Source organism: Scyliorhinus torazame, chromosome 27 (assembly GCF_047496885.1).
Source record: "Scyliorhinus torazame isolate Kashiwa2021f chromosome 27, sScyTor2.1, whole genome shotgun sequence".
NCBI lineage: Eukaryota > Metazoa > Chordata > Chondrichthyes > Carcharhiniformes > Scyliorhinidae > Scyliorhinus > Scyliorhinus torazame.
Genome location: NC_092733.1, coordinates 42,010,914 through 42,029,529, shown reverse-complemented (window position 1 = coordinate 42,029,529; position 18,616 = coordinate 42,010,914). Strand labels below are relative to the sequence as shown.

At 51.8% G+C, this 18,616-nt stretch overlaps 1 protein-coding gene across 1 annotated transcript in view; it reads left to right on the top strand.

The window, feature by feature from the left end:
- The first annotated feature begins 2,111 nt into the window (after positions 1 to 2,111).
- Positions 2,112 to 18,616, top strand: part of LOC140403369 (spliceosome RNA helicase DDX39B-like) — a 48,963-nt gene continuing 32,458 nt past the window's right edge. Inside the window, exons 1-4 of the mRNA XM_072491283.1 lie at positions 2,112 to 2,233; positions 3,479 to 3,695; positions 4,557 to 4,684; positions 6,195 to 6,287. Coding sequence (XP_072347384.1) covers positions 3,488 to 3,695; positions 4,557 to 4,684; positions 6,195 to 6,287 — 429 coding nt within the window. The 5' untranslated portion in view covers positions 2,112 to 2,233; positions 3,479 to 3,487. The remainder of the gene's footprint in view (positions 2,234 to 3,478; positions 3,696 to 4,556; positions 4,685 to 6,194; positions 6,288 to 18,616) is intronic.

The window sequence follows — 18,616 nt, the reverse complement described above, 5'->3', positions numbered from 1 at the left end:
TCATCATCCCCCCATCATCATCCCCCATCATCATCCCACCATCATCCCCCCATCATCATCCTCCCCCATCATCATCATCCCCATCATCATCATCATCATCCCCCATCCTCATCATCCCCCCATCATTATCATCCCCCCATTATCATCCCCATCATCATCCCCCCGTCATCATCATCCCCCCATCGTCATCCCCCCATCATCATACTCCCCCCATCATCATCATCATCCCCATCATCATACCCCCCCATCATCATCCCACCATCATCATCCCCATCATCATCCCCCATCATCATCCTCCCCCATCATCATCATCATCCCCATCATCATCATACCCCCATCATCATCATCCCCATCATCATCATCCCCCATCATCATCATCCCTCCATCATCATCATCCCCCATCATCATCATCATCCCCCCATCATCATCATCCCCATCATCATCATCATCACCCCCCCATCATCATCATCCCCCCATCATCATCCCCCCATCATCATCCCCCCATCGTCATCCCCCCATCATCATACTCCCCCCATCATCATCATGCCCATCATCATACCCCCCCCCATCATCATCCCACCATCATCATCCCCATCATCATCATCATCCCCATCATCATCCTCCCCCATCATCATCATCATCCCCCATCATCATCATACCCCCATCATCATCATCCCCCATCATCATCATCCCCCCATCATCATTATCCCCCCATCATCATCATCCGCCATCATCATCATCCCCCATCATCATCATCCCCATCATCATCATCATCCCCCCATCATCATCATCCCCCATCATCATCCCCCCATCATCATACCCCCCATCATCATCCCACCATCATCATCCCACCATCATCATCATCCCCCCATCATCATCCTCCCCATCCTCATCCCCCCATCATCATCCTCCCCATCATCATCATCCCCCCATCATCATCCCCCATCATCATACCCCCCCATCATCATCCCACCATCATCATCATCCCCCCATCATCATCCCCCCATCATCATACCCCCCATCATCATCCCCATCATCATCATCCCCACCATCATCATCATCCCCCATCAGCATCATCCCCCCATCATCATCATCCCCCCATCATCATCATCCCCCCCATCATCAACCCCCCATCATCATACCGCCCCATCATCATCCCACCATCATCATCCCCCCATCATCATCATCCCCCCATCATCACCCCCCCATCATCAACCCCCCATCATCATCATCATCATCCCCCCATCATCATCATCCCCCCATCATCATCCCCCCATCATCATCCCCCATCATCATCATCATCATCCCCCCATCATCACCCCCCCATCATCATCCCCCCATCATCATCATCCCCCATCATCATCATCCCCCATCATCATCCCCCCATCATCATCCCCCATCATCATCCCACCATCATCATCCCACCATCATCCCCCCATCATCATCCTCCCCATCCTCATCCCCCCATCATCATCCTCCCCATCATCATCATCCCCCCATCATCATCCCCCATCATCATACCCCCCATCATCATCCCACCATCATCATCATCCCCCCATCATCATCCCCCCATCATCATACCCCCCATCATCATCCCCATCATCATCATCCCCACCATCATCATCATCCCCCATCAGCATCATCCCCCCATCATCATCATCCCCCCATCATCATCATCCCCCCCATCATCAACCCCCCATCATCATCATCATCATCCCCCCATCATCATACCGCCCCATCATCATCCCACCATCATCATCCCCCCATCATCATCATCATCCCCCCATCATCATCCCCCATCATCCCCCCCCCATCATCATCATCCCCCCATCATCATCACCCATCATCATCATCCCTCATCATCATCATCATCCCCCCCATCATCACCCCCCATCATCGTCCCCCCCCCCCCCCCCCCCCCATCATCATCCCATGTTCATACCTCCCCCTTCTCCAAATTTGAATTTGTGTCAATAAAGTTTGTTGAAGGCCCGGCCGCGGCCCCGCCCCCGGCCTGAGTGACAGGCTCTGCCGCCATTGGGGGAGGGCAGCCGCCTTTGACGTCACCGGATGCCGCGCACGACGGCCAATGGGAGCCCGTGACTGTCAGAGTGACGGCGGTGCCGGCCAATGGGCGCGGTTGCGGGGGGCGGGGCTTCTGGCTGCCTCCCTGCCCGCGCGGAGCCAGCCGAGCGAGCGGCCATTTGGCGACGAAGCGGAGAGGAGCCGGCAGGTGGGAGCGGAGCGCGGCCTCAACCCGGCCCGGGGCCTCAACCCAACCCGGCCCGGGGCCTCAACCCAACCCGGCCCGGGGCCTCAACCCAACCCGGCCCGGGGCCTCAACCCAACCCGGCCCGGGGCCTCAACCCAACCCGGCCCGGGGCCTCAACCCAACCCGGCCCGGGGCCTCAACCCAACCCGGCCCGGGGCCTCAACCCAACCCGGCCCGGGGCCTCAACCCAACCCGGCCCGGGGCCTCAACCCAACCCGGCCCGGGGCCTCAACCCAACCCGGCCCGGGGCCTCAACCCGGCCCGGGGCCCCAACCCAGGGAGGAGAGAGGGTCACTGAGGGAGGGGGGGTCACAGGGGGGAGAGGGGGGGGTCACTGGGGGAGAGGGGGGTCACTGAGGGGGGAGAGGGGGGGTCACTGGGGGAGAGGGGGGTCACTGGGGGAGAGGGGGGTCACGGAGGAGAGAGGGGGTCACGGAGGAGAGAGGGGGTCACTGGGGGAGAGGGGGGGTCACGGAGGAGAGAGGGGGTCACTGAGGAAGGGGAGAGAGGGGGTCACGGAGGAGGGGGAGGAGAGAGGGGGTCACTGAGGGAGAGAAAGTGGCGGTTCATCGAGGGACAAAAAGGGGATGACTGAGGGAGGAGAGAAAGAAAGAGGGGGTCACTGAGGAAGGCAATGGGGGTCACGGGAGTAAGATGGGATCACAGGGAGATCACGGGAAGAAAGGAGGTCACTGAGTGAGGGAGAAAGATGGGATCACTGAGGGACAGAAAGGGGCTCAATGAGTGGTGGAGACAGGGGGCCACTGAGGGGGGAGGAGAAAGACAGGATCACGGCGGGAAGGGGATGGTCGCTGAGGGAGGAAGAGGGTCACAGAGAGGAAAAGGGGGGGCTCACAAGGGGTATGGAAGAGAGCATGTGTGGTATAGAGTTGGTGTCAGTTGCTTGCAAGTGATGGTCAGGAGATGTGAGCAGGGATGGTGAGTTGGGATGAGCAGCGAAGAGGTCTGGGGGGGTGGAGGCTGTGTCAGGAACACTCCTGGGACAGGGGTTTAACTGAACGGGTGAGAGCTCTGGAGAGGGCAATCCATCTGTTCCACTCCTCTGTTCAGTAACATTACTTTGTCCTCACAATAGCAATTTCACTGGCGGGAATGCACGGGGGACAGAAATTGGGTTCAACGGATTGGATGGGGAATAAAACGCTTTTGAATCGGCTCATCTGAATCTGTTGTTCTTTGCTTCAGTCAGACAAGATGGCAGAGAACGATGTTGAGAATGAGCTGTTGGATTATGAAGAGGATGATGAAAACCAGACTGTGGCAGAGCCAGCAGCAGCTCCTGCAAAGAAAGATGTGAAGGGTTCCTATGTCTCCATTCACAGCTCTGGCTTCAGAGATTTCCTTTTGAAACCCGAGCTTCTGCGGGCCATTGTGGACTGTGGCTTTGAGCACCCTTCAGAAGGTAAGACCTGACCAGCCAGTATCCTTCAATAGGTCTCGAGTCTCTGTGGGTTTGTAGATAGGTGATCGGCTCACTGACTTCCATCTCCTGCGACCTTGAGGATGTAGAAAGTTACTGCTGGGCAGAGCAGAAGTAAATCGACACACTTCACAAGCTTGGGAAAGCACTGTGGCTTCAGAGTGCCAGGTTCGATTCCACGCTGGGTCACTGTCCGTGCGGAGTCTGCACATCCTCCCCGTGTGTGTGTGGGTTTCCTCCGGGTTCTCCGGTTTCCTCCCACAGTCCAAAGACATGCAGGCTAGGTGGATTGGCCATGGTAAATTGTCCTTAGAGACCAAAAAGGTTAGGAGTTATTGGGTTACGGGGATAGGGTGGAAGTGAGGGCTTAAGTGGGTCGGTGCAGACTCAATGGCCTCCTTCTGCACTGTATGTTTTATGTTCACTTGGATGGCAGCCAGTGTAGACTGTCCTACGGTTACGTCAGTGATGCGGGGCGGTCAGTCTTGGGTCGGAGGTCACGAGTACGAGATGGTCGCTAATTTATCCGATCGGAGGTTCATCCCAGAGAGGGATGAGAATTTAACTTGGAATAAACGCCATAGATGATGGAGAAATAACGAATCGGAGAGGCTTCGATGCACAGGGGCTGGCGAAGGCACATGTGGAGCACGGCGCGGCCGAGTGGCCAGTACATTCCTCACAGGAATTCGCCAGTGTCAATTGTTGGATGTTTTGTTTCTCAGTATTTTGTTTCAGGTGAGGGTCACGGTAAATGGCCAGGCACACTTGGTGAGCCTGTGTTAGCCCCAAATAACAGACGTGGTACGGTACCTAACTGCTGCACCTGCTTTCTCTCTCCAGTTCAACACGAATGCATTCCTCAGGCAATTCTCGGGATGGACATCCTCTGTCAGGCCAAATCTGGAATGGGAAAGACCGCTGTGTTTGTCCTTGCTACTCTGCAGCAGCTGGAGGCAGTTGACGGACAGGTAATTTGCCCGATGAGATTAGGATTGGGTGCGTGATGGTGCTTTGACCTTAAAGCCACCTCGTACAAAACCAAATCGCTGCAGGTGGTGGTTATCCTGATTTGGTCGTTGGCCTGTCGAGATCGAAATTGAAGCGGACAAAACAAATGTATCCTGAACGCAGTGGAAAGCTTGGTGAGCCCGGATCCCGTTACTGCCTATCCCAGAGATTTTACAGGATGTACCGTGCTGTTTGTTACACAGCCTGTGACATGCTGGTATTCTCGTGTCCGACAAATCGACAGGCTCGGGATGGAATTCCGTTTATTTGTCTTAATTCTCCCTTTGACCATTGACCAGATTTTTCTTACTTTACTCATTCAGTAGATGTGGGGTCGCTGGCTGGTCCGCATTTGTTACCCACCCCTAATTCCCCTTGAACTGAGGGGTTTGCTCGGCTATTTCAGAGGGACAGTTAAGAGTCAACCACATTGCTGTGGGTCTGAGGTCACACGTAGGCCAGTCCGGGTAAGGGCGGCGGATTTCCTTCCCTAAAAGCAACAAGATGGGTTTTTACGGCAGTTGATGGTAGTTGCAATGGCCACCATTACTGAGACTAGCTTGATAACCCAGATTTATTACTAATCTAATTTATTTAAATATTAACTAAATATAAATTCCACCAGCTGCCGTGGTGGGATTTGAACCGGTGTCTCCAGAGCATTAGCCAGTCGTCCAGTGCCATTCCCACTGCACCACCATCTCCCCAGATCATTACTAAACGCATGTCCAAAATTTTAGGTCTTTTGGAGAGGGTAGAGAAGAGGTACTCAAATCCTGCCAGATTGGGCCCCTTTTATTATGGAGGTTCCAACTTCAGGCCCACCGTGCTGGTGTGAGCTTTCAGCTGCTGCTCCGAGTGATTTTCATCCAGAGTGTTCGTGGATCTCTGCAAACAGCAGCATTGGGTTGACCCTGATATCCGTCGCCTTTCACTGGGGAAAAACCGGCCTGATGAGAAACTGCTGAATGGCTGGTGGTGCCCAGGAACGAGAGGAGTTAAGAACTGGTGCACATTGCTAAAGGTTGAGAAAAAGCTTCTGTCTATCCACTCTGTCTATGCCCCTCATAATTTTGTAGACCTCTATCAGGTCGCCCCTCAACCTCCGTCGTTCCAGTGAGAACAAACCGAGTTTACCCAACCGCTCCTCACAGCTATTGCCCTCCATACCAGGCAACATTCTGGTAAATCTCTTCTGCACCCTCTCTAAAGCCTCCACATCCTTCTGGTAGTGTGGCGACCAGAATTGAACACTATACGCCAAGTGTGGCCTAACTAAGGTTCTATACAGCTGCAACATGACTTGCCAATTTTTATACTAGACGTGGGTCGTTAGGTTTTAGATCAGCAGGTGAGCTGTTAGCCCGTAGATGTCCAGTTTTGGTAACTACGCTCAGAGTAGCGACACAATTAATTTGTACTCTCTTTCTCTCTCTCTCTCTTCCCCCCCCCCCCCCCCATTTTGAACAGGTGTCTGTTCTGGTCATGTGTCATACAAGGGAACTGGCTTTCCAAATCAGCAAAGAGTATGAGAGATTCTCCAAGTACATGCCAAACATTAAGGTGAGTGCCGGCGCAGAATGCTTTGTGTGCTTGCTGTGTCACCCGTAGCTGCCTAGATGTTTGGGGAAGTGTTACATTTGGGAGTTGCAAGAGGCTATCGACAGGAAGCTTCTGTGCTGACCATGTCAGCTCCCAGGGTGTCTTCTCGCTGCAGCAACCCTCCCTCGGCTACTGAGAGCAAACAGCCTTTGCCACGGGACTTTGCAGTAGGAATCCAAGGCTGGAGCTTGCTGGCTTAATGTTTTGGAGGTTCGTAACAAAAAAGAACAAAGAAAAGTGCAGCACAGGAACAGGCCCTTTGGCCCCCCAAGCCTGCTCCGACCATGCTGCCCGTCTAACCTAAAACCTACACTTCCGGGGTCCGTATCCCGATATTCCCATGAAAGATCTGACATCTGTAGAATCCTGCCTGTGCAGAATGGGGCCATTCGGCCCATTAAGTCTGCACCAACCCTCTGAAAGAGCACCCTAATAGGTCCAATCTCTTTCTCTCTTCTCCCCCCCACCTAATCTACACATCTTTAGACTGACCCCCCCCCCCCCCCCCCCCCACCACCTCCGCGCAGACATGGGGAGAACGTGCAAATTCCACACAGTCACCTGATGCCGGAATCGAACCCGGGTCCCTGGCGCTGTGAGGCAGCCGTGCTACCCGCCGTAGGTGGAATGAGCCGGTAACTAAATCCCTGTAGGTGACGTGTGGGAATTGCTGTCAATGTCCTGAGGATGATGTGATTATGAACTGCAAGCGGTTTAAAGACTGGGTGAATGGATTACTGTCCACATTGATGGAGTGAGTAATCATGATTGCTGGTGTCCCCGCAATGGCTGAGGTGGCAGCTCACTCAAAGTTACAAATGGAGTAAGTTAAACATTGAGAAGTGAACTACTTGCGATGCTAAAAATCTGGAGGAAAAGCAGAAAAGGCTGGCAGTCCACAGCAGGAGAGATCTGCATCGAGGAAGAGTTCCCATTGCAGCTTCTTTCATCGTCAGCCTGAGTGGTGACACTCTTTCTCTCTGCTGCCTGGCCTACTCAGTACTTCCAGCATTTTTGCTTTTTAATTAATTGCCGAGCAGATTGAAATCTGGGTCTTTGGCTCCCTCTGGTCACTCTCTCGCCCGTTGAGCCAGGCTCTCGTATTTGGCTGGGAACTGAGTTTCTGCTGCCATGTGTTCTCTATCACCAAGACCTGTCTCTTCTTCATCTGAACGAACAAAGAACAATACAACACAAGAACAGGCCCTTCGGCCCTCCAATCCTGTGCCGGTCATACCACCCTTGGCCAAAACCCTCAGCACAAATCCCTCTATACCCATCCTACCCATGTGTTTTTCAAGATGCCTTTTGGTCACCATTATCATAGAATTTACAGTGCAGAAGGAGGCCATTCAGCCCATCGAGTCTGCACCGGCTCTTGGAAAGAGCACCCTACCCAAGGTCAACACCGCCACCCCATCCCCATAACTCAGTAACCCCACCCAACTCTAAGGGCAATTTTTGGACACTAAGGGCAATTTATCATGGCCAATCCACCTAACCCGCACATCTTTGGACTGTGGGAGGAAACCGGAGCACCCGGAGGAAACCCACGCACACAGGGGGAGGATGTGCGGACTCCGCACAGACAGTGACCCAAGCCGGAATCGAACCTGGGACCCTGGAGCTGTGAAGCAATTGTGCTATCCACAAGGCTACCGTGCTGCCCCTACCATTAGTGTATCTGCTTCCATAACCTCCCCTAGCAACGCGTTCCAGGCACTCACCACCCTCTCTGAAATGAAAATCGCTTATTGTCACAAGTCGGCTTCAAATGAAGTTACTGTGAAAAGCCCCTAGTCGCCTGTTCCCCCGACAGGCTGGTACGGGAATTGAACCCGGGCTGCTGGCCTGCCTTGGTCTGCTTCAAAAGCCAGCTATTTAGCCCTGTGCTAAACCAGCACCTTTATAAAAAATTTTTTTGAAAAACTGCCTCGCACATCTCCAAAGCTTGCCCCTCGGACCTTAAGCCTATGCCCCCTGATGACTGACCCCTCCACCCTGGGAAAGAGTCCCTGCCCATCCACTCTATCCATGCCCCTCATAATCTTGTAGACCTCTTATCAGGTCACCCCTCAACCTCCGTTGTTCGAATGAAAACAGAGTCTATTCAGCCTCTCCGCATAGCTAGCACCCTCCAGAACAGGCAACATCCTGGTAAACCTCCTCTGAACTCTGTCCAAAGCCGCCTCCTGGTAGTGTGGCGGCCAGAATTGTGCGCAATATTCCAAGTACGGCCTAACCAAGGTTCTATACAACTGTAGCTTACCAGTTTTTATACTCTATGCCCTGTCCAATGAAGGCAAGCATGCCGTATGCTTTCTTGACTGCCTTGTCCACTGGTGTTGCCACTTTCAAAGATCTGTGGACCTGCACGCCCATAGAACATTACAGCGCAGTACAGGCTCTTCGGCCCTCGATGTTGCGCCGACCTGTGAAACCACTCTACAGCCTATCGTCCATATGTCTATCCAATGACTTTTCGAAGTCCTTCGTGTTGGCGAGTCCACTGCTGTTGCAGGCAGGGCATTCCACGCCCTTACTACTCTCTGAGTAAAGAACCTACCTCTGACATCTGTCTTGTATCTATCTCCCCTCAATTTAAAGCTATGTCCCCTCGTGCTAGACATCACCATCCAAGGAAAAAGGCTCTCACTGTCCACCCTATCCAATCCTCTGATCATCTTGTATGCCTCAATTAAGTCACCTCTTAACCTTCTCTCTAACAAAAACAGCCTCAAGTCCCTCAGCCTTTCCTCATAAGATCTTCCCTCCATACCAGACAACATTCTGGTAAATCTCCTCTGCACCCTTTCCAATGCTTCCACATCCTTCCTATAATGCGGCGACCAGAATTGCACGCAATACTCCAAATGCGGCCGCACCAGTTTTGTACAGCTGCAACATGACCTCATGGCTCCGAAACTCAATCCCTCTACCAATAAAAGCTAACACAGCGTACGCCTTCTTAACAACCCTCTCAATCTGGGTGGCAACTTTCAGGGATCTATGTACATGGACACCAAGATCTCTCTGCTCATCCACACTGCCAAGAATCTTACCATTAACTCTGTCTTCCTGTTATTCCTTCCAAAATGAATCACCTCACACTTTTCTGCATTAAACTCCATTTGCCACCTCTCAGCCCAGCGCTGCAGCTTATCAATGTCCCTCTGTAACTTATAACATCCTTCCACACTGTGCACAACTCCACCGACTTTAGTGTCATCACCCATCCTTCTACGCCCTCCAGGTCATTTATAAAAATGACAAACAGCAGTGACCCCAAAACAGATCCTTGTGGTACACCACTAATAACTGGACTCCAGTCTGAACATTTCCCATCAACCAACACCCTTTGTCTTCTTCCAGCTAGCCAATTTCTGATCCAAACTGCTAAATCACCCTGAATCCCATGCCTCTGTATTTTCTGCAGTAGCCTACCATGGGGAACCTTATCAAACGCTTTACTGAAATCCATATACAGCACATCAACTGCTTTACCCTCATCCACCTGTTTGGTCACCTTCTCAAAGAACTCAATAAGGTTTGTGAGGCACAACCTACCCTTCACAAAACCGTGTTGACTATCTCTAATCAAATTATTCCTTTCCAGATGAATATACATCCTATCTCTTATAAACCTTTCCAAGATTTTGCCCACAACAGAAGTAAGGCTCACTGGTCTATAGACCGGGGTTGTCTCTACTCCCCTTCTTGAACAAGGGGACATCATTTGCTATCCTCCAGTCTTCTGGCACTATTCCTGTAGACAAAGATGGCTTAAAGATCAAAGCCAAAGGCTCAGCAATCTCCTCCCTAGTTTCCCGGAGAATCCTAGGATAAATCCCATCCGGCCCAGGGGACTTATATATTTTCACACTTTCCAGAATTGCTAGCACCTCCTTATGACCCTCAAGCCCTTCTAGTCTAGTAGCCTGAATCTCGATATTCTCCTCGACAACATTGTCTTTTTCCTGTGTGAATACTGACAAAAAATATTCATTTAGCACCTCTCCTTGGACTCCAAGCACAACTTCCCACTACTGTCCTTGACTGGCCCTACTCTTACTCTAGTCATTTGTTTATTCCTGACATATCTATAGAAAGCTTTAAGGTAATCCTTGATCCTACCTGCCAAAAGACATCTCATGTCCCCTCCTGACTTTCTATATTCTAAGAGTTTGCCATTTACAGTATATTTCCCCTCTATGCTCGACCGACCAAAATACATTACCTCACATTTGTCTGGATTAAACTCCATTTGCCATTTCTCTGCCCAAGTCTCCAACCTAGCCAGTTCTGTATCGAACTTGCCATCTCACTTCTGATCCTTTTGTACCAGTCTGCCATGAGGCACCTTGTTAAAGGCTTTACTGAAGTCCATGTAAACCACATCCACCGCCCTCCCCATATCAATCACCTTTGTCACCTCCTCAAAAAAACTTGATCAAGATAGTAAGGCACGACCTCTGCTTCACAAAACCATGTTGTCTATCGCTAATGAGCCAACTGGTTTCCAAATGGGAATAAATCCTGTCCCTGAGAATTCTCTCCAATAATTTCCCTACTACTGATGTGAGGCTCACCGGCCTATAGTTTCCTGGATTATCCCTGCTACCTTTCTTAAACAGCAGTTACCACATTAGGTTTTCTCCAGTCCTTGGACCTCGCCTGTAGACAATGAGGATACAAAGTTGTCAGTCAAGGCCTCAGCAATTTCTTCTCTTGCTTCACTCAGTATTTTGGGGTAAATCCCATCCGGCCCAGGAGCCTTATCTACCGTAATGTCTTTTAAAACACCCAATCCCACCTCCTTTTCGATGTCAACATGACCCAGACTGTCCACACACCCTACCCAGGAATCATCTTCCGCAAAGTCCTTTTCTTTGATGAACACTGATGCAAAGTACTTGTATAGTACCTCACCCATTTCCTCTGGCTCAACACATAGATTCCCCCACTGTCCTTAAGTGGTCCAATTCTTTCCCTGGCCACCCTCTTGATTTTACATATGAATCAAAAGCTTTGGGATTCACCTTAATCCTACTTGCCAAGGATTTTTCATGACCCTTCCTAGCCCTCCTAATTTCCCACTTGAGTACCGTCCTACTTTTTTTATACTCCTCAAGGGTTTCGACTGTTCCCACTCTTCTAGACCGTACAAAAGTCTCCTTTTTCTTTTTGACGAGGTTCATGATATCACTCATCCAAGGCTCCCTAACTTTCCGTACTTACCCTTTGTTCTCTCAGGAACGTGGCATTTATGAATCCTAATCAACTCGCTTGAAAAACTCCCACATGTCCCATGTTGATTTACCCTCCAACAGCCGCACCCAATCCAAATAATTTTACGTTATCGGAATTTACCTTTCCCCAGTTTAGCACTTTAACTTGAGGGTTACCCTCATCCCTGTCCAAAAGTACCGTAAAATTTATGGAATTGTGGTCACTACTCCCAAAATGTTCCCCTACTGAAACCTCAACCACCTGTCCAGGCTCATTCCCCAATACCAGGTCCTGTACGGCCCCTTCCCCAGTTGGACCATCTACATATTGCATCAAGAAGGCTTCCTTGGGACTTCCGGTTGCGGCAGGGATGAGCTAGCCGCACGTTTCGGCGGCTCCAGCTCCGACGGAACTTCGGGCTCTTTTAAGAGCCCCAACGGGGACTTGGACGGCCGTAAAACCCGGTGCGAGGCGCGAGGGAAGGGAGTCCCCCCCGAAAGACGGAGGGAAAAACCGGCGCCGGCGGCTGCAGCCTGAAGAATCTGCAGCCAGAAGATCAGAGAGAGAGAGGGAGTGAAACAAAATGGCGGCGGAGAAACCACAGGTGACATGGGGGCCTGAGCAGGACGAGGTGGTGAGACGGTGCGTGGACCTGCTGAAGAAGGAGGTAATGACCCCGTTGTTACAGGCAATTGAGGGGCTTAAGGAGACTTTAAAGACCCAGGAGATGGAACTTCGCGTGGTGGAGCAGAAGTTGTCAGGTATTGAGGACGAGGTCCTGGGCCTGGCGGTCAAGACTCAGACGCACAAGGCACTTCATAAAAAGTGTGCTGACAGGATTGAGGCCCTTGAAAATGGAGCGCGAAGGAAGAACCTTAGGGTACTAGGTCTCCCGGAGGGTGTGGAAGGAGTGGACTGTGGAGCGTACGCAAGTAAGATGCTGAGCTCACTGATGGGTGCTGAGGCCCCTGCGGGCCCCATGGAGGTTGAGTGGGCAAATCGGATCCCGGCGAGAAGACCAAAAGCGGGAGAACCACCGAGGGCGATAATCGTGCGATTCTACCGCCTTAAGGACAGAGAAGAGGTCCTGAGATGGGCCAAAAAGGTGCGGAGCAGCAGATGGGAGAATGCGGTGGTAAGGATCTACCAGGATTGGAGTGCGGAGGTGGCGAGAAGGAGGGCGAGCTTCAACCGAGCCAAAGAGGTTTTGCACAAAAGGAAGGTGAAGTTTGGGATGCCGCAGCCGGCAAGACTATGGGTCACGCATCAGGAGAGACATTATTATTTCGAGACGGCGGAGGAAGCATGGTCCTTCATCAATGAAGAGAAACTGGACCGGAACTGAGGGACGAATGCTGCAGGGAACTGTTACTGTTTTTGTTAATGGGATGGTGAAAGTTAAGCGAGAAGTAAACAGGGAAGGGGGGGGACACTAGGGAAATGTGGGCGCCGGTGAGGGGGGAGAGGCGGGACATAGTCAGAGAATGGGGAAGGAGAGGGGGAGGGGAAAGGGAGCTGCGCCATAAGAGGCGGGACAGGTAAAGGGATGTTCCCGCGCCAGAAAGAATAAGGCAGGAAAACAGGCGCAAGGCGGATGGGAGTTCCCTCACACCGGGGGGGCCGAGGAGCGAGCAGGAGTAGCCGGGGTCAGTTGAAGTCAGCTGACTTACGGAAGTGATATGGGGGGAGCAATCAAGCTAGATAGGGATCTAGCGGGGGAGGGGGGAAGGGGACAACTGGGTTGCTGCTGCGGAAATCCAAAAGGAAATGGCTAAAGAGAAGGTGGTCGGGGGCGGAATGCGACGCTGGGGGAGCGAGCGGGAGTGCGGAGGCGGGATATGGGACTGGCCTAGAGAAGGTAATGGCTAGTCGACACGGGAGGGGGGCAGGTAGCCCCCCAGTGAGGCTGATCACGTGGAACGTGAGAGGCCTGAATGGGCCGATAAAAAGGGCCCGAGCGCTCGCGCATTTGAAAGGACTAAGGGCAGACGTGGTTATGCTCCAAGAGACGCACCTAAAGGTGGCGGACCAAGTTAGGCTAAGGAAAGGATGGGTGGGACAGGTGTTCCACTCAGGACTGGACGCAAAGAACAGAGGGGTGGCCATTTTGGTGGGGAAACGGGTAGCATTTGAAGCAAAGAACATCGTAGCAGATAGTGGAGGTAGATATGTAATGGTGAGTGGTAGGCTGGAGGGAATGGAGGTCGTGTTGGTTAATGTGTATGCCCCAAATTGGGACGATGCGGGGTTCATGAGACGGATGCTGGGGCGTATTCCAGACCTGGAGGCAGGAAATTTGATTTTAGGAGGGGACTTCAATACGGTGCTGGACCCAGCTCAAGGACTGGAAGAAGGCCGGCAGCGGCCAAGGTACTTAAGGGGTTTATGGACCAAATGGGGGGAGTGGATCCATGGCGATTTCTTAGACCCAGGGCTAGGGAGTATTCCTTCTTCTCCCACGTCCATAAAGTGTACTCCCGGATAGATTTTTTTGTTCTAGGAAGGTCGTTGATCTCTAGGGTGGAAGAAGCTGAATACTCCGCCATAGCGGTTTCGGATCATGCCCCACATTGGGTGGACCTGGAAGTAGGAGAGGACAGGGAGCAGAGAACACTCTGGCGATTAGATGTGGGACTGATGGCGGATGAGGGAGTGTGTGCAAGAGTGAGGGGGTGTATCGAGAGTTACCTGGAGGTCAATGACGATGGTCCCTGTGGGAGTGGTCTGGGAAGCACTAAAAGCGGTGGTCAGAGGAGAGCTGATTTCTATTGGGGCCCACAAAAGGAAAACAGAGGCCAAGGAAAGGGATAGATTACTGGGGGAGATTTTAAGGGTGGACAGGGAATTTGCAGAGACCCCTGAGGAGGAGCTGTACAGGGAGAGGAGACGACTCCAGACCGAGTTTGACCTTCTGACCACCAGAAAGGCGGAGGTACTGTGGAGGAAGGCACAGGGGAGGAGGTATGAATATGGGGAAAAGGCTAGTCGCCTGTTGGTATACCAACTGCGAAAGAGGGCAGCAGCGAGGGAGATAGGAGGAATTAGGGATGAAAGGGGAGACACCGTGCGAAGGGCAGGAAAGATAAATGAGGTGTTTAAGACCTTTTATGAAGAACTGTATAGGTCTCAGCCCCCAGAGGGAGAGGAGGGGATGCGGCAGTTCCTGGATCAGTTGAGGTTCCCGAAAGTGGAGGAGCAGGCGGTGGCAGGCCTGGGGGCGCCGATTGAGGTGGACGAGGTTATTAAGGGACTGGGAAGCAGGGAAGCCCCCGGGGCCAGACGGGTTCCCGGTGGAATTCTACAGAAAATATGTGGACTTGTTGGCCCCGTTGTTGGCGAGGACGTTCAATGAGGCCAGGGAAGGGGGGACACGACCCCCGACAATGTCGGAGGCGACGATATCGCTAATTTTGAAGAGGGACAAAGATCCGATGCAGTGTGGGTCCTATAGACCTATTTCACTATTGAGCGTGGACGCCAAACTGCTAGCAAAGGTGCTGGCATCGAGGATAGAGGACTGTGTCCCAGGGGTGGTGCACGAAGACCAGACTGGGTTCGTAAAAGGGAGACAATTGAATGTTAACGTGCGACGGCTATTAGGGGTGATAACGATGCCCTCAGTGGAGGGGGAGGCAGAGATAGTGGCGGCAATGGACGCAGAGAAGGCATTTGATAGGGTGGAGTGGGAGTATTTATGGGAAGTGTTAAGGAGGTTTGGGTTTGGGAACGGATTTATTCGCTGGGTTAGACTACTTTATGGGGCACCAACGGCAAGCGTAGTTACAGGTCGACATAGATCGGAGTATTTCCGATTATATAGGGGAACAAGACGGATGCCCGCTGTCTCCATTGTTGTTTGCGCTGGCAATTGAACCTCTGGCCATGGCGCTGAGAGACTCCAGGAAATGGAGAGGGGTGACTAGAGGGGGAGAAGAACACCGAGTCTCGTTATACGCGGATGACCTATTGCTATACGTGTCGGACCCAGCGGGGGGGGATGATAGAGGTTATGCGAATCTTGAGGAGGTTCGGGGAATTTTCGGGGTATAGGCTAAACATGGGGAAGAGTGAATTATATGTGATACATCCAGGGGACCAGAGTAGAGAGATAGAAGGCTTACCGCTAAGGAAAGTGGAAAGAAACTTCCGATACTTGCGGATTCAGATCGCTAGGAGCTGGGGAACCTTGCACAGACTTAATCTGACACGGCTGGTAGAAGAAATGGAGGAGGACTTTAGGAGGTGGGACATGCAGCCTTTATCGCTGGCGGGCAGGGTGCAGGCAATTAAGATGATGGTCCTCCCGAGGTTCTTATTTGTATTTCAATGTCTCCCTATTTTAATCACCAGGACCTTTTTTAATAAAATAGATAGGAGCATTACGAGCTTTGTGTGGGCAGGGAAAGTTCCGAGAGTAAGGAGGGGGTTCCTGCAGCGCAGTAGGGACAGAGGAGGACTGGCACTACCGAACTTGGGAGATTATTATTGAGCCGCCAATGTGGCAATGATACGTAGATGGATGATGGAGGGTGAGGGAGCGGCGTGGAAAAGGCTGGAGAGAAGGTCCTGTAAAGGGACGAGTCTAGAGGCACTGGTGACGGCGCCGCTACCGTTCTCACCGAAAAAGTACACCACGAACCCGGTGGTGGTGGCAACACTGAACATATGGGGACAGTGGAGGCGACAGAGAGGGGTGCGGGGAGCCCTGGTGGGGTCCCCTATCAGGAACAACCATAGGTTCGCCCCAGGAAGAATGGATGGAGGATTTCAGAGCTGGTACCAGTTGGAAATTAGGAAGGTGGGAGATTTATTCATAGATGGGACTTTTGCGAGCTTGGGAGCACTGGAGGAAAAGTATAAGTTACCCCAGGGGAATTTCTTGAGATATATGCAGGTGAGGGCGTTTACTAGACAACAGGTGAGGGAATTTCCGCGGCTCCCGACACGGGATGTATCCCGGGCAGGGTGCTTTCAGGGGTGTGGGTCGGAGAGGGCAAGGTGTCAGAGATTTATAGAGAGATGAGGGAAGAGGGGGAGGAGTCGGTGGGCGAACTAAAAAGAAAGTGGGAAGAAGAATTAGGGGAGGAGATAGAGGAGGGTATGTGGGCTGATGCCCTAAGCAGGGTAAATTCCTCTTCCTCATGCGCCAGGCTTAGCCTGATTCAATTTAAGGTGCTACATAGTGCACACATAGAACATAAGAACATAGAACATAGAACATAACGGGGGCAAGATTGAGCAGGTTCTTTGGAGTGGAGGTCAAATGTGGGAGGTGTGGCGGGAGTCCGGCAAACCATGCACATATGTTTTGGGCGTGCCCGGCATTGGAAGGGAGTGATTTTGCAGGTGGTGAAGGCCCTGGTCAAACCAGGCTGGGGGTTAGCTCTATTTGGAGTTGCGGAAGAGCCGGGAGTGCAGGAGGCGAAAGAGGCTGATGTCGTGGCCTTTGCGTCCCTCATAGCCCGGCGCAGGATCCTACTCATGTGGAAGGAGGCGAAACCCCCCGGACTGGAGGCCTGGGTAAACGATATGGCGGGGTTTATTAAACTGGAGCAGATAAAGTTTGCCCTGAGAGGATCGGCTCAAGGGTTCACCAGGCGGTGGCAGCCATTTCTCGACTACCTAGGGGAACGTTAGAGGGAAGACGGATGACCAGCAGCAGCAACCCGGGGGGGGGGGGGGGGTGTAGGCAGTTGAGTATAGGGCAATAGAGTACGAGGTTTTGTTACTTGTATATTATTACTACTATTATTACTATTGTTAAAAAGTTTAAAAATTTCTGTTTTGTTACTGTTATCGTTTCGCTTGTTTTGTAAGCGGGAAAAATGTTGCTCGGAAAAAAATTCAATAAAATATATTTTTAAAAAAAGAAGGCTTCCTGGATACACCTTACAAACTCTGCCCCATCCAAACCCCGAGCACTAAAAGAGTCCCAGTCAATATCGGGGAAATTAAAATCCCCGACCGCAACAACCCTGTTACTTTTGCACCTGTCCAAAATCTCTGCTCCTCTATCTCTCGCTGGAAGTTGGGGGGCCTGTAATAAACCCCCAACATTGTGATTGTCCCCTGCCTGTTCCTCAGCTCTACCCAAATTGCCTCATTGTATGAGCCCTCCAAGGTGTCCTCCCGCAGTATGGCTGTAATCTCCTTAACCAGTAATGCTACTCCCCCACCCCTTTTCCATCCCCCTCTATCTCTCCTGAAGCATCTGTATCCTCCAACGTTCAGCTGCCAATGCTGCCCTTCCTCTAACCACATTTCTGTGATAGCCACAACATCATAGTTGCCAGTACTAATCAGTGCTCGAAGTTCATCTGCCTTACCTGCTGTGCTTCTGACCTTGAAACAAATACACTTAAAACCACTGCGTTTGAGCAGACAAGTTCTCTTACTTTTGTTCTCTATTTCCCCTTCACCTAAGCTAAAGCTCTGGTTCCCACCTCCCGGCCATATTAGTTTAAATCCTCCCGAGTGACTCCAGCAAACCTCCCAGCCAGGATATTGGTGCCTCTCCAGTTTAGATGCAACCCGTCCTTCTTGTACAGGTCCCACCTTCCCCGGAAGAGATCCCAATGGTCTAGAAATCTGAAACCCTCCCTTCTACACCACCAGTTTAGCCACATATTTAGCTGCACTGTCCTCCTATTTCTAGCCTCACTGGCACGTGGCACAGGGAGTTTTTTATCGTTCGTACCTATGTGTACTGCGACCTCTGGCTGTTCACCCTCCCCCTTCAGGATGTCCTGCGTTCATTCAGAGACAACCTTGACCCTGGCACCAGGGAAGCAACATACCATCCTGGAGTCTCTTTCACGTCCACAGAATCGCCTATCTGTGTCCCTTACTTTCGAGTCCCCTATAACTATCGCTCTCCTGCACTTTGCCCTCCCCTGCTGCCAAACAAAGCCAGTTGTGGTGCCACTGTTCTGGCTGCTGTTGTTTTATCCCAATAGCCATCCCCCTCAACAGTATCCAAAACAGTATATCTGTGAGAGAGGGGGACAGCCACAGGGGATTCCTGCGCTGACTGCCTGCCCTTTCTAGCGGTCACCCATCTG